This window comes from Mobula hypostoma, chromosome 10, assembly GCF_963921235.1.
Source record: "Mobula hypostoma chromosome 10, sMobHyp1.1, whole genome shotgun sequence".
In the NCBI taxonomy this organism is placed as follows: Eukaryota; Metazoa; Chordata; class Chondrichthyes; order Myliobatiformes; family Myliobatidae; genus Mobula; species Mobula hypostoma.
The window spans coordinates 17275001-17301128 of NC_086106.1; the positions used below are offsets into that span (position 1 = coordinate 17275001).

At 52.9% G+C, this 26128-nt stretch overlaps 1 protein-coding gene across 1 annotated transcript in view; it reads right to left on the reverse strand.

The window, feature by feature from the left end:
* The window catches only part of LOC134352703 (zinc finger protein 208-like), a 62339-nt gene extending 43999 nt beyond the window's left edge, over nt 1-18340 (reverse strand). Inside the window, exons 1-2 of the mRNA XM_063060102.1 lie at nt 18227-18340; nt 14536-16825 (exon numbers count right to left, since the gene is read on the reverse strand). Coding sequence (XP_062916172.1) covers nt 14536-16734 — 2199 coding nt within the window. The 5' untranslated portion in view covers nt 16735-16825; nt 18227-18340. The remainder of the gene's footprint in view (nt 1-14535; nt 16826-18226) is intronic.
* Between the last annotated feature and the right edge of the window lie 7788 nt (nt 18341-26128).

Consider the following 26128-nt stretch of genomic DNA (forward strand, 5'->3'; position numbering starts at 1 on the left):
GACTGTACCAGCAGTTATGGTTGAAATGACAATAAAAGTGACGACTTGACTTGGCAATTTCAGTGCCAGCCAGATAGATTGGAAAGGAGAGGGTCGGGCTGACTTCGCTCGCTCTCCCGCGATGTTCGTTCCTCTCTCTCTGCGGCGCTGAGGCCGTGAACTGCTCCGGCGGCTGACGTCTCTGCGAGTTTCGCGGCATTTTTGCCCCGCTCATGTGACGAACTGAGACCGAGGACTGGGCCTACTCCAGCTACTCCGGGGAGTGGACCTAAGGACCCGGTTTGGTTCGGAATGCCGTCCTTTACTCCTGTTGTTTGCACGATTTGCGTGTTTTCTTCTTCCTGAACGCAGTGGTTAGGGTCTTTCTTTTTCTTGTGTCATTCTCGTTTCTTGCTTTGTGGCTGCCCGTAAGCAAACTAATCTCAAGTCTGTGTATTTTATACATGCTTTGATAATAAACGTAGCTTGAATCTTGAATCTGCAATGTTGCATTTAGCTCTGATTTCCCCCCTCCTCCCCGCATTTTAGGAAGGATGTCAAGACTTTGGAGAGGGTGCAGAAGACTGGAGTTGAGATTAGACGGAGGCGGGGAAAGGTGCTAAACACAAGAGATGCTGGAAATCCAGAGCACTGTACACAAAATGCTGGAGGAACTCAGCGGGCCAGGGCCTGATTCTTTTCCAGGGAAGCTGTCTTACCTGCAGAGTTCCTCCAGCATTTTGTGCGTGCCGCTCAGGAAAGGGTGCTATTGTGCAACATCACCCGGATTAGAGGGCTGTTGCTATACTGGCTAAGAGAGTTAGGATAAATGAGTGTTTCTCTCGTCGGCAGTCCGTAGTGAGCGGAGTGCTGCAGGAGTCGGGGCTGGACATGTAAATAGTCACAATATTCATCAGCAGTTTGGAAGAGGGGACAGAGCGTAGCATATCCATGTTTGTGGATGACACCAAACTGGGTGGAGAGAGTCTGCAGAGAGATATCGATAGGTTAAGTGACTGGGCAGGGGTCTGGCGCGGAGAGTACAAGGATGGTGAATGTGAGTTTTTGGAAGGAAAAACAGAATATCAGATTATTAATTAAATGGCGAAAGGTTGCAGAATGCTGCGTAGGGACTTGGGGTGTGCTTGTACATGAATGACGGAAGACTGGTTTGCAGATGCAAGTTTATCAAGAAGGCAAATGGAATGTTGGCCTTCATTGCCAGAGCGATTGAATTTCAGAGCAGGGGGAGTTTATTCTGCAACTCCATAGGGTACTGGTGAGGCCACATCTGGGGCACTGCACGGAGCTCTGCTCTCCTTACTTGGGGAAAGATACGCTGGTTGACCCGCTGAGGCACGGGAGGTTCACCACCAGGTTGATTTTGGAGATGATGGGGTAAGGTTGAGTCACCTAGGACTATACTCAATGGATTTCAAAGTTCAGAGTAAATTTATTATCAAAGCACACAAGCGTCGCCATTTACAACCCTGAGATAGATTTTCATGCCAGCAGATACATGAAACACAGAATCAATCCATCTAACAAGATAAACACGCAACTAATGTGCAAAAGACAACAAACTACGCAAATACAAAAAGAAAGAAGTATAAGCAATAATAAATAAATAATGAATAAATATTGAGAACATGAGATGACAGGCTTTTCAAAGTGAGTCCATAGGTTGTGGGAGCAGTTCAGTGATGGAGCAAGTGAAGCTGAGTGAAGTTATCCCCTCTGGTTCAGGAGCCTGATGGTTGAGGAGTAATAACTGTTCCTGAACCTGGTGGTGTGGGCCCTGAGGATTTTGTACCTCCTTCCTGGTGGCAGCAGTGAGAAGACAGCATGTCCTGGGAGATGGGGGTCCTTGATGATGGGTGCTAATTTCCTGTGACAGAACTCTTCGTCGATGTGCTCAATGGTGGCGAGGGCTTTTCCCGTGATGGTCTGGGCCACGTCCACTACTTTTTGCAGGATTTTCCATTCAAGGATACTGGTGTTTCCATACCAGGCCGTGACGCCACCAGTCAACATACCCACCACTACACATCTATAGAGGTCTGTCAAAGTGTTAGATGACATGCCAACTCTTCAGAAACTTTTAAGAAAGTAGGGACGCTGGCATGTTTTCTTTGTAATGATGCTTACGCGCTGGACCCAGGACCGACGCTCTGCAATGACAACACCAAGGAGCTCAGGAGGAGAAATGGCGCCTAACGGTGACTCCTTTGCGTGCATCTTCGGAAAGAGCTCTATTTCCATCTTTTAGTATCTCTATTTATCCCTTTCAGGGTTCTTTTGAAGACTCTGGCCTGTCGGGCGGATCGAAGGTCGGTGTCCCGGCAGGAAATTGCTGTGTCGTGGGAGTCGGGAGAACTTTGGGCACAGAGCTCAGAAAAAGCGACGCAATGGACTTTTAACGTCGTAAACCAGAGCGCTGTTTGTTATGTCTCCCCTCCCGCTGTGAAACGGAGACACCCTTTCTCCCTTATTAGGGAGAAAGCGAGCCTGTGGTATGTCGAATACTGGGTGAAAGAGTAGTCTTTGGGGTACTGCAAGTCTGTGTCTTTGCTGTTGCTTTGCTGCATGCTTGAGTGCTCAGTGGTGGGTGCCGATGTTTTTTTTTTGCTGGTGGGAGAAGGGGGATCGTTGCTTTGCTGCTGCTTACGCATGGGGGGGGGAGCTTGGGGGCACTTTGGGGTCCTAACATTTAACCGTCATTCATTCTTTGAGGGCACTCCTCTGTTTTGGTGGACGGTTGTGAAGAAAAAGCTTTTCAGGATGTATATTATATACGCTTCTCTGACATTAAATGTACCTTTGAAACCAAGGAGTTTAAAGTTGCTGATCCTCTCCACCTCTGATCCCCGATAAGAACTGGCTCACGGACCTCTGATTTACTCCTACCGAAGTCAGTAATCAGCTCCTTGGTCTTGCTGACGTCGAGTGAGAGGTCGTTGTTGTAGCACCACTTGGCCATGTTTCCAATCTCCCTCCTACATGCTGATTCATCACCACCTTTGCTTCATCTAACCAGAGTGGTGAAGTCATCATTGGAGCTGTGCGTAGCCTCACAGTCATAGTTATACAGTGAGTCGAGCAGGGGGCTAAGCACACAGCCCCGTGGTGCTCCTGTGCTGATGGAGATCGCGGAGGAGACGTTGTTGCCAATCCCAGCTGAGTGGGATCTGCAGATGAGGAAATCCAGGATCCAGGTGCACAAGAAAGTATCGAGAGCAATGCCTTGAAATGTATTGATTAGTTTTAAGGGGAAGCTGCTATTGAATGCTGAGCTGTACCCGATAAATAGCATCCTGGTTTTTGCATCTTTAAAAATCTATTTATTATTTATTTATTTATATTGACATACAGTGAGGAACAGGCCCTTTGAGCCACGTCGCCTAGAAACCCCCGATTTAATCGCAGTCTAGTAGTAAGCAGCCGTCGATCCCAGGGGATCATGGGTTTGTGCCTCTGATGGACTGTATCCTCTCCAGGACGCAGGCCTGGGCGGGAAGATTTGAAGAACCGGCTGTTTTTTTTTCCAAAAATACTTTATTCACAATTATTACAAAATAAATATATTTACATATAAGAAAAATAACTTTCGTTGACTCTGGGTCCTTATTCAATAAAGTTATTTACAATAAAATTATGCGTTGACTCTCTGTTCATATACAAATGAGAGCTGTTTACAATAAATCGTTCATTTACTCTCAACCCTTGGTCAAGAGTGAAGACTTAATAACAATAAAATTATCAACAATAAAGGCAGGCGTTGGCTCTAATTCCTTTTCCAAATTAACAATTCCACCCACTCCTGGGGCACCATGATGATTATCTGTCCACATGCTGATGAGGGTTAGTCTCCTCCCCACCCGACCCCTCCCACTCCCACGGGTGATGAACCTTAAACTGTGGTCCTTCCCCACGGGGCCTTCGAGGTGGCCGCACCAAGCTTGAGTGCGTCCCTCAGCACGGACTCCTGCAGGCGAGAGTGAGCCAGTCGGCACCATTCAGTCACCGACATCTCCATGTGCTGGCAGACCACCAAGTTTCCGGCAGACCAAAGCGCGTCTTTCACCGAATTGATGATCTGCCAGCAGCACCGGATGTTTGTCTCCGTGTGCGTCCCCGGGAACAGCCAGTAGATCACGGAGTCCTCGGTAACGCAGCTGCTGGACATGAATCTTAGCACTGTCCCCTCCATTCTCCTCCACAGCTTCTTTGCGAACCCACAGTGTGCAAAGAGGTGAGCCCCCGACTCCACCCCATTACAGTCCTCCCGTGGGCAGTGGGGTGCGGAGACGACATTCCGGTGCGTACAGGAGGGATCTGACTGGGAGGGCCCCTCTCACCGCCAGCCAGGCGAGATCTTTGTGCCCGTTGGTGAGATCTGGCGATGAGGCATTTTACCAGATGAACTGGACGGTCTGCTCAGGGAACCACCCCACTGTGTCCATCTCGTCCTTCTCCTGCAGTGCCTGCAGGACACTACGTACCGACCACTGCCTGATGGCACCTGTGGTCAAATGCGTTGGCCTTGAAGAATTTTTCTACGAAGGACAGGTATGCCGGCAACGGCCAGCTGACGGGTGTTGCGCGGGAGTGCGGCCAGACCCATCCTTCGTAGCCAGGGTGACAGGTAAAACCTGGGCACATCGTAGTACTTTGTGCTCACGTATCTGGGATCCACTCACAGCCTGATGCAGCCACACACGAAACTGGCCATCAGGGTGAGGGCGACATTGGGGACGTTCTTGCCCCCGTTGTCCAGGGACTCGTGCATGACGGTCCGTCTCACCCGCTCCACCTTGGATCCCCAGACGAATCTGAAGACAGCCCGGGTTATTTCCGAGCTGCAGGAGCGGGGGACGGGCCACACCTGCGCCAAGTACAGCAGCCCTGAGAGCACCTCACACCTGATGACCAGGTTTTTGCCCGTTATCGACAGGGAGCGCCCTCCCCACAGTTCCAGTTTCTGTTTCACCTTGGCAGTCCGCTCCTGCCAGTTCTTGTTGCACGCCTCGGCCCCTCCGCATCATTGATGTAGTCCAAGGGAAGGACGAGCACTGATACAGCTTGGCACCAGTGTCGTCGCAGAGGTTGCCAGAGTGAAGTTGTAAACAACATCAAACTGTAGGGATCCCGGCTCCAGATTTCTTCCTCGGGGTTTACTCCTGAAGCCTTTTTCATGGGTGGGAGTGGCCGCAAGGCATCGGAGGTTTAAAATCAGAGATTTCCTTCTCCCAGGCGGGCTGCCGTCCAAGGCCGACGAGCCCCAGCTGCCCGAAGCAACCGGATTTGAGGTGCCAGTGGTCCGCCTTTGCCCCTTCTCTCGTCAGTAGAAACAGTTCCACCGGGTCTCGTAGCTAAACCACACGTGAAGGCCGAGAGTTGGACTTGGCTGTCAGAGGCTGTTAGAGTCACACACCATTGGGAGTAATTTATAGGTAGTGGGAGCTTATCCCCACCATCACCCGTTAGGAACCTCGGTTTTACAACGAACAATTAACATACCAACTTGGACACCTTTGGATTGTGGGAGGAAACCCGAGCAACCGGAGGAAACCCACACGGCCACGGGGGGGAGAACTTACAGGAATCGAACCCGTGTCGCCTGCACTGTAAAGCGTTGTGCTAAACACTACGCTACCGTGCCGCCCCAGTCCTGGGACAGCTGCTCCAGAGCTGAGGCATCCCTAATCGTTGTAGGGCAGCGGTCGGGTGTGTCCGGACTCCTGGTTCCGCAGGTGAGATGCTGATGATAACTGGGCGGAGGTTTCTTCGAACAAACCGGATTGACATCCGCGACAATGATTTTTAAAGGCGCCGGTGTGGGCTGCTCCCTGTTTGCTGAGGGTAGTACTCGGTTCCGTGCTTAACATCGAATTCAGAAGGGTGAGAGGGGACCTGAGAAAAACACAGAAAATCACGGAAAGAATAGAGGCAGAGTTGTTTCCGCTGATAGCTGAGACTAGAACTGGGGGGCATATCCCGAAGATTCAGAGAATCGATTTAGAATGGAGATGTGGAGAAAGTCAGTCTGTGCCCAGGGAAACTGTGGCGACTACCTCATTAAACACATTTAAGACACGGTTGGATAGGTTTTTGCGTTGCAGGGCGATTAAGGATTATGGGGGAAAGGCAGGGAGGTGCGACCAAGTCCACGGTCAGAGCAGCCACGATCTTTGGAAAACAGTACAGCCGAAACGTCGACTGTTTACTTTTTTTCATAGATGCTGCCTGGTCTGACGAGCTCCTCCGGCGTTTTCTGGACATTAGCCTCTCCACCACTGAGGATATCTTCAGAATCAGAATCGGGTTTATTATCACCGGCATGTGACGTGAAATTTGTTAACTTAGCAGCAGCAGTTCAATGCAATGCATAACATAGAAAATTTTGTTTTAATAAAAAAAAATAAATGAAATAATGATAATAAAGAAGTAAACCAATTACGGTATATGAATATTGAATAGATTAAACAGGTGCAAAAACAGAAATACTGCATATTTAAAAAATGAGTAGTGTCCAATATTGTACATAATATAGAAGAAAAAATAATAATAACAATTAAATAAGTAAATTGTATATTGAATAGATTAAAAAATAATTGCGCGTAAAACATAAATACTATATATTAAAAAGTGAGGTAACGTTCATGGGTTCATTGTCTATTTAGGAATCGGATGGCAGAGGGGAAGAATCTATTCCTGAATCGCTGAGTGCTGTATGTGCCTTCTGTCATGGTCCGGTCCGTGAAATCCGCGTTCCGGTTCACGGTCCAGTCCACCGATCCTTGTTCCGGGTTTTCCTGTTTTCTCCCTTGTTCTGCTAAGTTCCTTAATTGAGGCACCCGATTTTCATTTCGGTCTGGCACATAAATACCTCTACAAACCAGGGATTGTTTGCTGGACTGTTCCCTTCCCCTTCCTTCTGAAGCCTCGCCTACATCCCTGTCAAGTTCAACTGACGGAGTGAGACCGGAGCCTTGCCATGCCAAGATAAGGAACTATTTATTGTTGAGTTTGGAACTATCTCTTTGTGTCCCCGTGTTTAGTGTCTGTGTCAAAGAAGAGTCCCGGCCCTAGGTATTGTTCCCAAGGAGGGGTCCTGACTCTGTGTAAAGTCCCGGCCCTAAGTCCTGTTCCCAAGGAGGAGCCCTGGCTCTGTGTTCTGTGTTCTGTGTTGCAGGCGCTGTGTTCCAGTCCTGTCCAAGTCAAGGCTTCGTGTTCTCGTCCAGTCCAGGAGACCCTTGGCAGTTTACCTCGGCAGTTCCTTCGGCAAGTGTCCTCGGCAGTCATCCCGACCCTGCGTCCTAGAAAGGGTCCCGGCCCTGCGCTCCAAGGAGGAGTCCCGGCTCAGTACCTTAGAACCTAACCCAGCCAAGTCCAAGAGCCGAGCCAAATCTAGTTCAAGAGCCATGTGCTGCCCTGGAGTTACCTCGCCCAGCGCTGGAGTTCCCTCGTCCTGTCCAAGCCACGTCCAAGAACCTCGTCCTGTCCAAGTCACGGCTTTGTGTTCTCGTCCTGTCCATGTGCATCGTCCTGTGAAGGAGTTCCACGTCCAGTCCTGTAGCCACGTCTTGTCCTCGTCTAGATCCGGGGTCCGAGCCCGAGTCAAGACAGGTTCCAGGTCCCTGTCCAGTCTCTGGGTCGGAGTCCTAGCCCAGACTCCTAGTTCCAAGTTCCTTGTCCTGGTCCCGCTTTCCTAGTGTTAGTCCTAGCCCAGGCCCGGTGTCCTTGTCTCATCCAGGGCCTGTGCCCATGTCCAGCGTTGTTTCTTCCTGACTCCCCTTGCTTTCTTGATAAACCGTGTCCTGTTCCTCGTACTTCAGTGTCTGTGTCTTGCATTTGGGTCCGCTTCCAATGCCCCCTTATGACACCTTCAGGTTTCTGTACCTCTTACCTGATGGTAACAGTGAGAAAAGGGCATGCCCTGGGTGCTGGAGGTCCTTAATAATGGACGCTGCCTTTCTGAGACACCGCTCCCTGAAAATGGCCCGGGTACTTTGTAGGCTGGTACCCAAGATGGAGTTGACTAGATTTACAACCCTCTGCAGCTTCTTTCAGTTCTATGCAGTAGCTCCCCCGCCCCCCGCCATACCAGACAGTGATGCAGCCTGTTCAAAAGGCAATGCCTTAAGAAGGCAGAATCCATCCTCACCCTCCGGGATGTGCCCTCTTCTCATTACTACCATCAGCGAAGAGGTAAAGGATCTGAAGATCTCAATGTTTTAGGAAATGCTTCTTCCCCTCCACCGTCAGATTTCTGAACGGCCCATGAACCCACGAACACTACCTCACCAGTTTACTCTCTTTATATTTATTATTGTAACCTATAGATGTTTAATGTCATGCATTTACTGCTAACATATATTAGTCATAACAAACCTGATTCTGAACCGGCCGCCAACACTTATTCTGGGCAGCTTGTTCCATATTACCGCCGCCCTTTGTAGGAAGAACTTGCCCCTCACGTCCCGCTTCAGTCTTTCCCTTCTCACCTCACACCTGCGTCCTCTAGTTTTAAACTGGCCACCCTGGAGAAGAAAACGTTCACCATCTGCCTTATCTGCCTGCTTATGATTTCATGAACATCTACAAGGTTACCCCTTAGCCTCCTTCCCTCCAGGTAGTCAGCCCCACCCTGTTCAGAATCTCTTTATAACGCAAACCCTTTAGTTCCAACAACATCCTCATAATTCTTTGCTGCTTAATCATATGCTTGAAATAGCTGGGAGACCAGAAATGCACACAGTGCTCCAAATGTGTTCTCCCCAATGACTTGTACTAATCCCGCTTGCCATAATCCTTCTGCAGACCGCTCATTCGAATACCTGTCCCAATGCCTTTCAAATGTTATTATTGTTCCTGCCTCCACCACCTCCTCTGGCAGCTGATTCCAGAGACCAATTACTTCTTGTGTGAAAAATCTACCCCTCAGACCCCCTTTGAATGCTGCCCCCCTCACCTTAAACCTACGCTCTCCAGTCTTTGACTCCTCTACTACAGACTACAGATTCTGGCTCCCTTTCTGAGCCTCTACCAGCTCCCTGCCTCCAGAGAGAACTAACCCCAAGCTCTTCCCAAATCCTAAACCCTCCATCCTGCTCTACATTCGCCTTCACCCGCCCGGTCCCTGCTAATGATTTCTCCATGCATCCCCGACTCTGCCTGCCAAACCTGTAAGCAAGCCACTGGCCTTGACCACTGCTCTTCTGTCGATATTGACCTCTAAGTAATTGCCCACCCCCACCGTCCCCTTCGGCCAATCCCATTTAAGACTAGCCCGCTCACCACAACTTATCTCCACTGATGCTGACAGGTGTCTTGAGTACTCCCCTCCCTCCAAGCTCCCGTTTGGGTTGCGATTTAGCGGACTATCTACTGACCCCTTCTCCGATCTGCCATTCGTCCACTCTCCATCGTCTCCCAATCCGTCATGTGACCTGAACCCTCCCCGATAATCAGAGTCCAGTGAATTTCCCCACCCACTTGCAGGTGGATAAACCGATCAGTCAGATCCCAGAACACCCCCTGCCGTTAGCTTTCAAACGCCTCAATTGTTACATAGCGGCAGTCCGACCAATCAGTCTCTTGTGTTGCCCTTCGCCCGCCATGAACTGTAACCATTGGAGTTTCACTGGCTCTCCTGTCACCTGCTGGCCGAGCATCAGATCAAGAGTCCTCCACCACCGCAGGCCTCGATCGCCTGTCGCTGGGATGACGAACGGCCGCTGTCCACTGTCCCGTTTGAGGCCGGCCTTCTCCCGCTCCAGCAGAGCCGCCTGCCTCGCCAGACGGACTGAAAATTCCCCTCTCCAGTCCCCAGTGAAAAGGAGTTTACGGGGCAAATGAAGGATGAAATCGGGCGCAGTCCACCTTGAACCCCTCACCCTCCCCAAACCAGACACTCGCGTAGGATTTTCCAGTGCCAGGTGGAATAAAACCCTCACAGACAGCGTTCGGTCAAGTACTTTCTTTATGTAGGTTAGCTTATAATTGGATAACACTGATTACATGGGGCATATCTACTGGGGGGGGGAGAAAGACATTTATTTAAATGGAATACAATTCTGCATCGATGAAAAGTTGTGGAAGTCCTTGTTTCAATTGGCTGCCGTGTTACAACCTTCAGGGGGGACGTCGTTGGAAACCCGAGGTCCTGTGACGCAAACATGGTGTCCAGCGTGGAAACCCCTGACAATTCCTGCTGCCCAATACGCAAACGTGAGGGGAGGTTGGGTTAAAACGTCCGCGGGAGACCCTTCCACTTCTGGGTCACCGGCGCCGTTTCTGGAGAGGGCGGACGCCTTTAGCTTGAATCTGAATGAACCCAGCATCCTCGACTGGGCGGAGGAGGGTTTAATCCGACTCGAAGCGGGGAGGACAGGGGCACTTGTAAGGAAACGGGCAGGCTACGGAGCATAAACACGAGAGATTCTGCAGATGCTGGAAATCCACAGTAACACACACAAAATGCTGGAGGGAAAGAGCAGGTTAAGCAGCATCTATGGAAATGAAAAAAAAAACAGTCGGCGTTCCAAACCAAGACTCCTCAACAGGTCTCATGTTTTGGGCTGAGGCCCTTCATCCTTCTTCGTCTTGAAGAGGGCCTCTGCCCAAAACGTTGGCTGTTTATTCCTTTCCATAGATGCTGCCTGACCTGCTGAGTTTTTCCTACAATACAGAACAATCCGAACTGTGGGCGGGGAGGTGGCGGATGAAGTTTAATCTGGGCCAGTACAAGGTATTACTATTTGGGAGGTCAAATGTAAAGGGAAAGACACACAGTTAATGCTAGGAGCACCGACGTGCAGAGAAGCCTGTGCAAGTGCACAGCTCTCTCTAGTGGACAGGCAAAGAAGTTATATGGCATACTTGCCTTCATTGGTTAGGGCGTTGCCGCCAAGGATCAGGTAATCCCACTGCAGCTTTGGCCGCAATGGACTTGGAGCACTGTGGGCAGTTCTGGTCACCCCATTACAGGAAGGTCGTGGAGGTTTTGGAGAGGCCATTACAGGAAGGTCGTGGAGGTTTTGGAGAGGCCATTACAGGAAGGTCGTGGAGGTTTTGGAGAGGCCATTACAGGAAGGTCGTGGAGGTTTTGGAAAGGCCATTACAGGAAGGTCGTGGAGGTTTTGGAGAGGCCATTACAGGAAGGTCGTGGACGTTTTGGAGAGGTCATGGAGGTTTTGGGGAGGGCTGAAGGAGTTCACCGGGATGCAGCCTGGACTAGAGAGCGTGTGCTATGAGCAGAGGCCACAAAATCTTTAAGACATAGGAGCAGAATTAGGCCATCTGCCCCATTGCATCTGCTCCACTGTTCCATCATGGCCAATTTATTATCCCTCTCCTGCCTTCGCCCCATAACCTTTGACACCCTGACTAATCAAGAGCCTATTTAAACCTCTGCTTTAAATATAACTCAAAGACTTTGCCTCTGCAGACATACACATTGAATTCCACAGATTCACCACCCTTTGGCTAAAGAAATTCTTTCCCATCTCTGTTCGCAATGGAAGTCTCTCTCTATCCTGAGACTGTGCCCTCCGGTCCGAGACTCACCCACTATCAGAATCATCCTCTCCACATCCAATCTTGGACAAACTTGGGCTGTGAATTTAACGGGCTCCTGGACCGGCTGCAGTGATGACTGGTTTCGTGGCCGCGGACTCACTTTGGCGAACGTCAGTTCTGAATGTTTGCACGATTTAAGAATTTTTTTCTGCACATTGGGTGCTTGATTGTCTTCTTTCTCTGATGGGTTTGACTGGGATTCTTTGCTTTGCGGCTGCCTGGAAGGAGAGGGATCTCAAGGTTGTATATAGTATACACACTTTGATAACAAATGTACTCCGAATTTTTTCTCCGGAGGGGTGGTGGCTGAGCGGAGACCTGAAAGAGGTTTATAAAATGAGGAGAGGCCGAGATCGGATAGACAGCCTTTTCCCACCGGGGTGTAAAGGTGAAATATTGAAGCAGAAAGGTTTAAGGGGAGAGGGAAAAAACCTGGAAGAGGATTTCCAAAGCATATTTCTTTACAGAGTGGAGGGAGTTTGGAATGGGCAGTTACCATGTTGCCATTAAGGGGCTTTTAGATAGATACGTTGACATATGGAACTTCCATCACGGATGGTCCCCAAGCCCGGCTGCGAAAGGAAGAGGGTTGGGCATGAGGCTCATCCCATAAAAACCCACAGCTACAGAAACAGCAACAGACGCTCCAAAGACCTCGTTCCTGGGAGAGGAAGGATACACCAGGAAGATGGGCTACAGCCGGGGACAAGCGGAAAGACTGGCCCAGGACAGGGGACCCTGTCAAGCTGCCGTTGACGACGTGCTCCAGAACAGGAGCCGGATTTAATGTGAATATTGACACATGGGCGATGGATGGATATGGATGACATGAAGGCAGATGCGATTCAGTTTAATTTGGCACCGTGTTGAGCACAGAACTGAGGGCCCTGTACTTTTCCGTTTTCTACGAGGACTGGAGGGAGGGATGAGGACTGGCCGAGCAGAGAAGGTAAATCCTTGAGGTACAGACGTGACGAGCTGGCGTGCATCCAACACACGGAGCCTGATGAGAAAGACAGACGCACTTTGTCATAATCGTGGGGATGCGGCTGAAAGAAGGCCAACTCAATGTTCCAGGGAACAGGAGCTTCAAACACGAAGGCTTGCATTAGACTGGAAAGGTCAGGACTGTTTCCCCCGAAGCTGGGGTGGGGGAGTGACCTGAGGGACCTTTAGAGGATCATGAGGGACTTAGATCTAAAAAGGATGGAGAGGGTCTAGATGAGACTCACAAGTACGGGTTGGCTGCCGGGACCCATGGTGTACCACGGGATGGGTGCCGGGACCCATGGTGTACCACGGGATGGGTGCCGGGACCCATGGTGTACCACGGGATGGGTGCCGGGACCCATGGTGTACCACGGGATGGGTGCCGGGACCCATGGTGTACCACGGGATGGGTGCCGGGACCCATGGTGTACCACGGGATGGGTGCCGGGACCCATGGTGAACCAGGGGTTGAGTGCTGGGACCCATGGTGTACCACGGGATGGGTGTTGGGACCCGTGGTGTACCACGGGATGGGTGCCGGGACCCATGGTGTACCACGGGATGGGTGCTGGGACCCGTGGTGTACCACAGGATGGGTGCTGGGACTCCTGTTGTTTTTTAAGACATGAATGATTCTGATGTGGTTTGCAAATGGCACTAAAATCACGAGTATTGTTAACGTTTAGCGGTGCAGGGAGAGGCTACAGAAAGATATTGCTCAGTTGTAAACCAGGCAGGATGGCAGGAAGTTGATCTTGCTAAGTGTCAAGTTGGACCAACTGGGATGGTAGGACATCTGCAAGAAAAGGTACGGTTATCGACGAACAGAGGGATGGACCTCGGTCGACAAGGGCAAGACACACACTGTGAATGGTTGGGAGTGTCGAGGGACAGGGGACCTCGGTGTACGAGGGTAGGACACACACTGTGAACGGTGGGGAGTGTCGAGGGACAGGGGACCTCGGTGTAAGAGGGTAGGACACACTCTGAATGGTGGGGAGGGACGGGGGACCTCAGTGTACAAGGGTAGGACACACTATGAATGGTGGGGAGGGACAGGGGACCTCAGTGTACAAGTGCAGGGATCTCTGAAGGTGGCAGCTGAAGTGGTCAGGGTGATGAATTCAGTGTACAAGATGCTTGTGTTCATTATTTGGGACATGCAATATAAGAACAGGGAAATTGTGGTGGACACGGACTCTGTCAGCGCTCTAGGGCAGCTGTGTGATTGTACCGGAGAGGGTACGGAGAAGATGGCCTGGGTCAGAGTGACTCAGTTACAAGGAGAGACTGGGCAAAGTGGGAGGGGGGGGAAGAGGCTATGGAACAGAATAATGAGGATTACGGTCCAAACTGACGGTGAGAACCATTTCTCCTCGGCAGGGATGTCTAAATCCAGAGGTGAGGGGGTAGAGGGGATTGGAGAGGGGGTTGGACCCACAACTGTACCTCCTGAGGGGCGGTGGGTGCAGAGATTCCCATAGTGCTGCAGAAGTATCAGGACCAGTGGAGACGTTTTTGGACCCAGTGCTGGTTCTGGGGTTGGAGAAGATGGAGACTGGACAGTCACCACTGAAGTGATGGGCTGAAGGGCCTCTTCCTGTGCTTGGAGCAGGATGGTATGGACCCCTCCCACTTCCCTCAGTCCGACAATAATCAACAACCCGGGGTCACCGGTCACACAACGCAGGGGCAGGCCCTTCGTCCCATCGAGCCTGTACTAGCTCAGTGTAGCTGCACTGGTTGGGCAGCCTTCACCCCACTCTCCCCCAGACTGCGTCAGCGGGAGGTGCTGCCCTCTGTGGGGGCGGGTGCCGGGGGCGAAGGGCTGTGGGAATCCGCTGGCTGAGCGGGAGTGTCCGGTGCCTCGCTTTGGGCAGGCGAGGGACTCCTCCCGGGCACGGACGCACCGTCCTCGCAGGAGGGGGAAGGACCAGCCGGCTGACCGTTCTCATGGGCGGCGGAGGGGGGGCTGGCCTCGACGTGGGTGCGCTGGTGCCTCAGCAGGCTGGAGGACAGGGAGTACCCCTTCCCGCACTCCGAGCAGGTGAAGGGCCTCTCCCCGGTGTGGAAGGCCTGGTGCTGCAGGAGGCTGGCCGAGCGGGTGAAGCCCTTCCCGCACTCCGAGCAGGTGAAGGGCTTCTCCCCGGTGTGGATGGCCTGGTGCTCCAGCAGGCTGGCCGAGCGGGTGAAGCCCTTCCCGCACTCGGAGCAGGTGAAGCGCTTCTCCTTCGCGTGGGTGGCCTGGTGCTCCAGCAGGCTGGCCGAGCGGCTGAACCCCTGCCCGCACTCGGCGCAGGCGAAGGGGCTCTCGCTGCCGTGCGCGGCGCGGTGGGCCAGGAGGCTGGCGGAGCGGGCGAAGCCCTTGCCGCAGTCGGGGCAGGAGAAGGGCCGCTCCCTCCTGTGAATGGCCTGGTGTTCCAGCAGGGTGGCAGAGCGGGCAAAGCCCTTGCCGCACTCGGGGCAGGTGAAGGGCCGCTCGCCGGTGTGGACAGTGCGGTGGGCCAGGAGGGTGTAGGAGCGGTTGAAGCCCTTGCCGCAGACGGAGCAGGTGAAGGGCTTCTCCCCGGTGTGGATGCGCTGGTGGAGCAGGAGGCTGGAGGAGTGGGTGAAGCCCTTGCCGCAGACGGGGCAGACGAAGGGCCGCTCGCCGGTGTGGACCCGCTGGTGCTGCAGGAGGTTGCAGGACTGGGTGAAGCCCTTGCCGCAGACGGGGCAGGTGAAGGGCCGCTCGCCGGTGTGGATCCTCCTGTGCTCCATCAGGTGGGAGGACTGGACGAAGCCCTTGCCGCACTCGGGGCAGGTGAAGGGCCGCTCGCCGGTGTGGGTGCGCCGGTGCTCCTTCAGGTCCCGGGACGTCTTAAAGCCGCTCCGGCAGACGGAGCACTTGAAGGGCTTCTCGTCGGTGTGGACGCGCCGGTGGGCCAGCAGGCTGGAGGAGCGGGCGAAGCGCTCGCCGCAGACGGGGCAGGTGAAGGGCTTCTCGCCGGTGTGGACGGTGCGGTGGGCCAGCAGGCTGGAGGAGCGGGCGAAGGACTTCTCGCAGACGGGGCAGGTGAAGGGCTTCTCCCCGGTGTGCACTCGGCGGTGCTCGAGCAGGTGGTCCAGGCGGGTGAAGCCCTTGCCGCAGACGGCGCAGGGGAAGGGGCGCTCGCCGCTGTGGATGCGCCGGTGCTGCCACAGGCTGGACATGCGGGTGAAGCCCTTCCCGCACTCGGAGCAGACGAAGGGCCGCTCGCCGGTGTGGACCCGCTGGTGCTCCTTCAGGCCCCGCGGCGTCTTGAACTTCTTGCCGCAGTGGGAGCACTTGTAGAGCCGCTCGCCGGTGTGGGTGCGCCGGTGCTCCTTCAGCTCCTGGGTGGTCTTGAAGCTCTCGTCGCAGAAGGGGCAGTCGTAGGGCCGCTCGTCGGTGTGGACCCTCTGGTGCGCCAGGGCGTGTGAGGCCAGGTTGAACCGCTCCCCGCACACGGGGCAGCCGAAGGGCCGATCGCCGCTGTGCACCCGCTGGTGGCTGAGCAGCTTGGAGGAGTGGGTGAAGCCCTTGCCGCACTGGAAGCAAGTGAAGGGCCGCTCGCCCGTGTGGATGCGCTGGTGCTCCAGCAAGCTGTTGGAGCGGGTGAAGCCCTTGCCGCAGTCCATGCAGATGAACGGCCGCTCGCCGGTGTGCAGGCGCCAGTGCACCTTCAGGTCCGGGGACGTCTTGAAGCACTTGCCGCAGTCGGAGCACTGGAAGGGCCGCTCGCCAGAGTGCACCCGCTGGTGCCGCAGCAGACCAGAGGACTGCGCAAACGACTTCCCGCAGACGTTGCAGGTGAACGGCCTCTCCCCGGTGTGCACCCGCCGGTGTATCTTCAGGTCCTGGGCCGTCTTGAAGCCCTTCCCGCAGTCGGCGCAGTTGAAGGGCCGCTCGCCGGAGTGCACCCGGTAGTGCCTGAGGAGGCTGTCGTAGCGGGTGAAGCCCTTCCCGCACTCGGAGCAGGTGAAGGGCCGCTCGCCGGTGTGCACCCGCCGATGGGTCTCCAGCAGGCACGGGTAGAGCCAGGCTTTGCCGCACACGTCGCACTCGTAGCGCTTCTCCTTGGTGTGCACGGTCATGTGACTCTCCACTTCCGCCAGTCCGTTGAAGCTGAGCCCGCACACCGAGCAGATGTGGGTCTCCTCCACGCTGGGATCGCCCTCCATGGCCACCGCTGGACGACGCTCAAGTCCCCGTGAACCCAGGCACCCAGGCAGATGTCCTCCGCAACGTCCTGCCCGTACACACTCCTAAACCCTGCAAAAAGGTGCACAGAAGAGGTGAGAGTGCGTCGACGGCTCCGCGGACCTGGAAAGAGCAAGCTTTGGGAACCCCGAGGAGTCACTGTGAAAGGTTCTGAGGGGTTGCCGGCCTGCTGGTGGCAGAGAAACCAAAAACACTCAAAACAAATTTCAGCTGAAGGAACAGGCACCGAGATCGGGCTGCATAGTAGCATAGTGGTTAGCACAACATTTTACAGTACCGGCAACCCGGGTTCAATTCCCACTGCTGTCTGTGAGGAGTTTGTACGTTCTCCCTGTGACTGCATGTGTTCCCTCCAGGTGCTCCTCGCACAGTCCAAAGATGTACCAGTAAGTACGTTAATTGGTCATTGTTAATTGTCCCATGATTAGGCTAGGATTAAAATTGGAGGGTTGCTCGGCAGCGTGGCTGGAAGGGCTGTACAAATGGCTGAAAGTGGGCTGAGGGAGTGGTCGTCAAAGTCCGAACAGGGACTGCAAGTACTGGAAAGCTGGACCAACACACAAGGGTGGTGGAGGAACTCAGCGGGTCAGGAGGGGGTGGACAGTTGACATCACAGGATTGGAAAGAAATGAAGGAGATGGCTAGTTAAAAGAAAAGTGTGTGGGAGAGGGACAGGCTGGAGGGAGAGCTACTGGGTGACAAGCAAATCGAGCAGATGGCAGGGGTGAGTGAAAATGATGCAAGAAGCTGGGAGGTAATAGGTGGAAGTGGCAAAGACTGAAGACAGTCGACCATAATGGAGAGAAAGTGACGAGGGAAAAACAGTAGAGACTCAAGTTTATTATCACTGACATACGTGGTGAAATTTGTTCAAGAGCCATCAACTAGAATATCAGTCACACTTGGAACTTTGGAACAGCAAGACCTGGCAAAGGAATTGCCTGAAGCATGAGCAGGGAATGGCCGGGATGTTCTTGGACACAAGCTGTGGTGGACGGAACGAACAGTGTACAGGGGACGTGCAACTGCTACAGACGGCCCTCCGTGAAAGCAGCGAAGCAGAATTCAGCAACGGCGGCCGGGAGGATAAACCGGAAGCGGATGCTGGAGCTGGTGACCCCTGGCAGAAACCGCTCTATCAGCCACCGATGAGAGCGAGCGTGCGCGCACCCCGAGCCCGGACCCCCGCGCACGCGCCGCTGCCCCCTCCCCACCGCCGCCCACGCACGCGCCGCAGCTTCGGTGGCCGCTCCCCGGGCGCATGCGCGTCGGGTTGCCCTGGACGGCCGTCCGCTCCCCCTCCCCCGCCCACCACCCCTACCGACGGGGAAACCGGGAGAGCGGGATTCAGGGACGGGGGGGGTGGCGGTGAGGGAGGGGGGATACCGAGTGACGTCAGGAGGCGGGAGGAGGGAGAACAAAGCGGGGGTGGGGGGTGGGGGAGCCACAGACCTGGGCATCCGGGCACCGCGCGGAGCCTCCTGCACATCCGCCGCACCGCCTACCCCACGTGAACCCAGGACTTTGTGACGCCACCGCCTCCTGACCAATCGGAAGGGAGGACCATTCCGCCTCCCGTCGGTGATTGAAGGATCCGGCGGGGCAGATTGACAGGAGCGTGAAGACCCGCCCCCTCGCGGCTCGGCCAGTTTGACGAAGGGGGTCTCGGGCTGCGACGTCGGCTGGTTGTTCCTTTCCGTAGATGCTGCCTGACTTTCCATCATTGACGAAATGGACTTGTGGACCACACACGAACCCCTTATTTTGAACATTAAAACACCCTCCCTACCATCTCACCTTCCACCACAAAGATCCCACATCGGACAATAGGGCAAAGTGGCTTATTATTGTCCCATGTCCCAACGCCCTGTGAAAAATTGTCCCGCGTATTATTCCTATCCGTTACGCAGTGCATGAGGTATGAGAAGGCAAAAGCAGCAACAAGGTGTTAACAGTGACAGAGAAAGTGCAGACAGACAGCAAGGTTGTGGGGCTAAGTCCGTTTTATCATACGAGGAAACCTTTTGTATCAGCTGCCCGATGGGGAGAGGAGAAAATGCCCGGGGCCTCGGCAGGATCTTTGACTCTGCCGAGGCAGCGAGGAGTACACTGGGTCTGTAGAGGGGAGGCTGCTTTCTGTCATGTGTTGAGCTGTGTCCACGGCTCTCTGCAGTTTTCTTTTTGCAGTCTCCGGGAGAGCAGTTGCCGTTCCAAACTGTAATACATCCGAAAAGGATGTTTTGTGTGCTGCGTCAGTTGCAATAGGTAAGGGCCAACGGGGCCGTGACTGATCCCGTCAGCTTCCCGAAGAGGCGCTGGTATCCTGTGGCATCGGCGTGGCTGGACCTGGAGAGGAAAAGGTGACGTGCACCCCTTAACCACTCGAAGCTCTCAGCCTTCTCGGCCTCAGTACCACCGATGGAAACGGGATAAAAGGCACTGCCCCTTTTCCTGAAGTCGATGACCAGCTCTGTCGTTTTGCTGATGCTGTGCTCTGTTCTAGGGACCCTACCGCAGGAAAAAAAAATGTTACGAAGACGGAACGTGTGCATAAATGTTGCCGGGACTCGAGGTACTAAATTAAGGGGAGAAGTCGGGCAGGACGGGGCATAATTCACAGTGTTACTGTCAGGGAGGAGGTACAGGAGCCTGAAGTCACACACTCAGCGATGCAGGGATATTGACTACCTCACTAGTTTTTAAAAATTTTTTTTGCACTACTTAACTGTTTTATGTATATATAGTAACTATTTTTCACGACATTTATTTGTCATGTATTTCATTGTACTGCGTCATAAAGTTAACAAATTTCACGACATATGTCAGTGATATTACTGCATGCCTGAGTGCTCGGTGGAGGGCGCCGATGCTTTTCCTCCTGGTGGGGGGTCGTTGCTTTACTGCTGTTTATGCATGGGAGGAGGGAGCTGGGGGGGGGGGCTTTGTGGTTCCACCATTTAATTGTCATTCATTCTTTGGGGCTCTCCTCTGTTTTCGTGGATATTTGTGAAGAAAAAGAATTTCAGGATGTATATTGTATACATTTCTCAGACATTAAATGTACCTTTCGAGCATTAAATTTGATTCTGAATTCCTTGGAGAGTTGGAGACGGATGGTGATCTGATGGAGATTTATAACATTATGAGAGGAATAGATGGACAACTGTTTTTTTCCCCCCCCAGGGCTGACAAGTCTAATTAAAATTTCAAAGTACATTTATTATCAAAGTATACAACCCCGAGATTCATCTTCACACAGATGGCCACGAAGGGAAAAGAAAAACCATGGAGCCTGTTCAAAGAAAAAACATCAAACCCTCCCCAAGTGCAAAACCCCCACAAATCACGCAAACAGCAACAAAAAAAAAGCAAACTGAGCAGAAACCACAGAATTGAAAATACAAAACCGAAAGAGTCCACATTCATCTCAGCTCAGTGTTTGGTATCTGCGGGCTGCCCTAGTCAAAATCACCCGAAATAGCAACCAGAAAAAAGGAGCCACTGCTTTCTGGCCACATGTATTGAAGGTGAGAGGGGTTACACTTAAGGGAGATGTGTGAGGCAATCTTTTCCCCACAGAGTCATGGTTCCTGGAATGCACAGCCAGAGAGGTGAATGAAATGAAATGGATGAATGAAATATCTTTATTATCATTGCATAGTACAACTTGTCATGCACCAATACAGCGAAAATGAGTTTGCAACTCTCATACTCAATGCTATAAAACAAACAAAATAAATAAACAATAAATAAAATCCGGTAACCAGCCAGTACGAGCAATGTCCAAGGTGGCAGAAACAGATACAATAGCAATGTTTCAGGGACATTTAGACAGGCACATGAACAGAGGGGGATCGGGAGGGGTGGAATGGACGATGTGCAGGCAGGTGGGATTCGTTCGGTTGGCATCACGATCAGCACGGACACAGGTGGAAGAACACACTTGGCAACAGCTAGATCAGGAAAGAGGTAAATAACATTGAAAGAGCACAGAGAAATTTTACAAGGATGTTGTTGGGGCTGGAGGACATGAGTTATTGGGAAAGATTGAATAGGTTACAGCTTTATTCCTGAGAATGTGGAAGATTTAATAGAGGTGTACAAAATTATCGGGGGGATAGATGGGGTAAATGCAAGCGGGCTTTTCCCACTGAGATTGGGAGGGACTAGAACGAGAGGTCATGGGTTAACAGGGAGCATCCTCACTCAGAGGATGGTGACAGAGTGGAGCGAGCTGCCAGTGGAAGTGGTGGGTGTGGGTCCGATTTCAACACTTAAGGGAAATTTGGATCGGTACATGGATGCAAGGTTTATGGAGGGCGATGGTCCGGGAGCAGGCCGATGGGCCCAGGCAGTTTTAAAGGGTCAGCATGGACTAGATGGGCCGAAGGGCCTGTTTCTGTGCGGTTCCAAGTCTGCGAGCTGGGGGAATCACTAGGAACATCCACTGCCATGGTCCGTCATGGTCTCTCCCTGCTATCAATCACATCCATGATCAAACACACACACACACACAATTGGCAAAAGCATTTTTATTCCATCCAAGGATCCAGCCTAGTCCTGACCAAGTGACAACATGAAGAGGTAAACCACTTTTAACAGAGTGAGACAGAGGAGCCAGTTATCTTTACACCCCACCCTCCAGAAACAGAGAGCCTTGCTGGTCATTGCATCCACCCTCTCTGTCCAATTCCGGGCCAGGCCAAGCTTCCACAAAGCTGTGCCCCGAGCCCCAAACACAACCACTCGTAACTTGGCTCAGGTCCCTGGATAAATCAGCCGCTGGAAGCCTTTCTCCTGGGAAAGCCACCGGCTGGGATCGGCAGCTGTGTGACCCGACAGGCAGGCAGGCATTGTTACAACAGCCCCTCCAACCAGTGAGTCTGGTCCGTGCATCAAACCCATACAGACTGCTTCGATCTGACTGCCTCTGTCGAGGGCTGTAGGGCCTGGAAATGTGGGGAGACTGAAATGGGATTGGCAGAGGTGGACCGTACGTCTCAGTTGACCTACTAAGAGGGGCTGCACAGTTTAGGAAGATTGCAGGGGGGGACCTTAATCAAGCACATCATGTCCACTGGGGACGTTTTCACCAATGGGTAAGGACCCATTTATCTAAAGCAAATCTGGGGAAAAAAATGTCCCTTTCCAGAGAGTGGTGGAGGATGGATCATAAGATCATACAGAGCAGAAAGAGGCCCTTCAGCCCATCTAGCTCATACTGACCAAGATCCCCATCCAACCCAGTCCCATCTGTATGCATTTCAGAATCAGGTCTGTTGTCACCAGCACGTGTCGTGAAATTTGTTAACTTGGCAGCAGCGTTTGGCCTGCATCCTTGCGAGCCTTCTTCACCCCTGCACCTGTCCGAGCATCCTTTAAGTGTTAACGTACCTGCCTCAACCCCATGTCCTCTGGCAGTCGATTCCGCACAGACACTGCACGCGAGAGTAACGGTTAGCGAGACACGGTGACAGCGCCAGTGGCCCGGGTTCGATCCCACCGCTGTCGACGAGGAGTCTGCACGCTCTCGCCGTGACCGCCCTGGTTTCCTCCAGGTGCCGCATTTCCTCCCACATCCCAAGGACGCACGGGTTTGCAGGTTAATTGTTCACGTAGACGAGGCCACTAATTGGGCAGCGCAGACTTCTTGGGCCAGAGGTGACCATGTCGTGTCTCTAAATAAAAGATGCCTTTCAGTTTCCCGTTAAATCTGTCCCCCCTCACCTTACACCTCTGCTTGCCAGGTCTTGACTCCCCAACACTGGGAAGCATCATCTCCACTTGGGTGCGCCAGGGGTTGAATTGTTGGGATGTTTTCACCAATGGGACAGACTGAGTGTATTTATCCTGTCTTTGCCTCTACATCACCTCTCGGTGTCCTACGCCCCAACAAAGTCCAACCTCTCCCTATAACTCAACCCCTGGGGCCCCAGCAGCACCGCAGTAAATCTTCTCCCTGCTTTATAATATCAGCTTTCAAAGGAGTTAACTGTCCCACAGCGGGGCGACCAAAACCAAATACCGTGCTCCAAGTGCCACCTCGGTCACGCCATAACCTCCAGCTTTTACACCCACTGCCTTTGACAGATGGAAGCCAGCGTGCCAAATGCCTTCTTCGCCCTGCCGACCTGTGACCCCACTCTCGGGGGAGGTTCTCAGTCTTCCACCCCTGGGCTTGCCCTGGTCTAGGTTTTCAGTTCGGCAACACTCCACAGGCCCCACCGTCACTCCTACCCTGGATAGGCCCCACCGTCACTCCTACCCTGGATAGGCCCCACCGTCACTCCTACCCTGGATATGACTTTCCAAGCACGACATCTCGGGCTGATATGAAGTAAAGTCTGTTTGCCACCCAGCTGATTAAAATCCCCCTGTAATTACTGAATTGAATTGACTTTATTTTGTTACATCCTTTACATACATGAGGAGTAAAAATCTTTTCGTTATGTCTCCCTCTGAATGTGCAATTTGTAATTTGTAGTAATCTATGATAAATAGGACAGTCAATGTAACATAGAAATACACTCCGATCAGCGTGAGTTAATCAGTCTGATGGCCTGGTGGAAGAAGCTGTCCCGGAGCCTGTTGGTTCTGGCTTTTATGCTGGGGTACTGTTTACCAGATGGTAGCAGCTGGAATAGATCGTGGTTGGGGTGACTTGGGTCCCCAGTGATCCTTCAGGCCCTTTTTACACACCTGTCTTTGTAAATGTCCTGAGTAGTGGGAAGTTCACATCTACAGATGCGCTGGGCTGTCCGCACCACTCTCTGCAGAGTCCTGCGACTGAGGGAGGTAGTGGTGGTGTGAGAGGTGAGTCTCCCATGGATCGCACAAGCAGGGGATCCCAGTGTAGGACAGGCAGCACAAAGTGGGTAAATGCCGTCTTTCCAATGTTCAGAGGGGTCAGTCTATCGTACCTGATGTGACTATCAGCTACTTGAACAGAAAATTCTAAGAAAATAGTAGAAATTCGTCATATACTGTAGATTTGGAACAGAGCTCGCAATTTTTGGTAACTTTCTTCAATGGCAAGTCAAGTTTATTGTCATTGAACTGTATACATGAATATCATCAAACGAGACCACGTTTCTCCAGACCTGAGTGTAAAGCACAGTAAGACACGATAACCTAGGAAAGTAAGAAATAACTCTACAAATAAATTACGGAAAAAGAAACAAAGTGAAGTGCATAAACTGAAGGATACATTCCAAATTATCCGGTGAGACTTTGGATGCGATGCGGCCGGGAGCTCAGAAGCCGAATGGCCTGAGGAAGAAACTGTTCCCCACCCTGACCGTTCTTGTCTTTATGCATCGGAGTCTCCTGCCTGATGGGAGAAAGTCAGAGAGGATGCTGGATGGATGGGATCCTTGATAATACTAAGGGCCCCGTGTACACAGAGCTCCTGATAAATTCCCCGGATGAGTGGTAGAGAGACCCCTGTGATCCTCACAGTTCATTGTAGGGAATTCCAGTCTGCCACTCCTGCACCAGGTGGAGGTGCAACTTGTGCTCCTGTAAAACACAGTTAAGGTGGGGGGGGGGCGGGAGGAAAGAGAGGCGGGGCCTAGCTTGCTTCAATCTCCTCCGGAATTGGAGGCAATGCTATGCCTTCTCATTCAGGGAGGTGATACTGAGGTCAGGTCACCCGTGATGTGAACTTGCAGGAACTTGCTACACGTAACCCTCTGTATGGAGGAGCCACGTATGTGCAGAGGGGGGATGGTTCACCTGCACCGTCACAAAGTCCACATTAGAAATAGATTTGAGTTCATTAGAGTAGTTTAATGAGTAAGATAGAGGAATTAATGGGGGGGGGTGCTGGTGCGGGAGGCAAGGCCAGTGTAGGTCAGCCACGGCCATACTGAAGGGGCAGCCCGGGAAGACTCCTGTTCCTCAGTGGCGATGGCCAGTACCCACTCGACGGGCCGAAGAGCCCGTTTCAGTGCTGGAAGGAAGTTACAGGAGACGGCTGTGGCGTTGATCCCGAGCTGGTGCTTTTGGGATGGGCTCGGAATCTGCTCCCCACCGACACCAATACCACTGCCTCCGTTGGGAAAAGGAGCCACCCCGCCCCCACCCCCGCTGAGATTGATGGGAAGCTACGGCAGCATGACCCCGTTCCAGCTCGGGCCATCGGAGTTCCGAGTTCGATTCCGGCGCCGTCTGTGAGCAATTCTCCGAGACCGAGATTCCTCCCCGCAGTCCAAAGTCATACCGGTTAATCGTCATTATCGATTATCGATTGTCCTGTGAGGAGGCCAGGGTTAAATAGGTGGGTGGCCGGGCGGGGCAGATCACTGGCTTGCTCTGTGCCGTATTTCTAAATTAACGATGGTAAGTAAATAACCAGTTAGTTGGTGGTGTCGGAGCAGGCTGAAGGACTGGGTGAAGCCCTTGCAGCAGACGGGACAAGTGAAGGGCCTCGCACTGGTGTGCACACCCGGAAACTCCTGGAGCTTCTGGGGCAGACGCAGCACTGGAAAGGCCGCTCACTGGCGTGCATTCGCCAGTGCTCCAGCGGGCCGCAGGAGTGGGCGGGCACGGCGAGAGCCAGGCCTTGCCGCACACGTGGTGCTTCTCCATGCCCTAAGCCCTGGACTCAGGTGTGGCCGTTCAGGCCGCGGACGGGGTGCAGTTATTCTGTGAGGGCGAGGCTTCCCTGGAGTCCACTCTCCTGCAGGGGGAGTATAGAGAGGGATGAGACGGCAGAACGAAGATTTAGGAGCACTGCAATGGACAATGCACAGTTCAGTACACATTAAAGCAGACGATTGTGACCAAGATTCCCATGTTAGCTCTCCAGCTGGCCTGTATCCCTCTAAACCAGGGGTTCCCAACTTTTTTATGCCATGGACCGTTACCATTAACCGGGGAGTCTGTACTCCCCGGGCTGGGAACCCCTGTTCTAAAGCTTTCCTATCCGTGTACCTGCTTCAACCAACCTCTGGGTGGAAAACAAAACAAAAATGCTGGTGAACACAGCAGGCCGGGCAGCATCTAGGGAAAGAGGTACAGCCGACGTTTCGGGCCGAGACCCTTCGTCAGCACTCTGGTGTCCTGACGAAGGGTCTCGGCCCGAAACGTCGACTGTACCTCTTGCTATAGATGCTGCCTGGCCTGCTGTGTTCACCAGCAGTTTTTGTGTGTGTTGCTTGAATTTCCAGCATCTGCAGATTTCCTCGTGTCTGGGTGGAAAAAGGTGGTTTCCTCTTGGGCACTTAGTAATTCTCCCTCTCTTCCCCCCGCCCCCCCCACACTTCACAATGAGCCCTTTAGGTCTTTAATTCTTTAATTCTACAACCCCGGGCGAGCACTGACGGCCCCAACCTCATCTAAGTCATCTCTGCG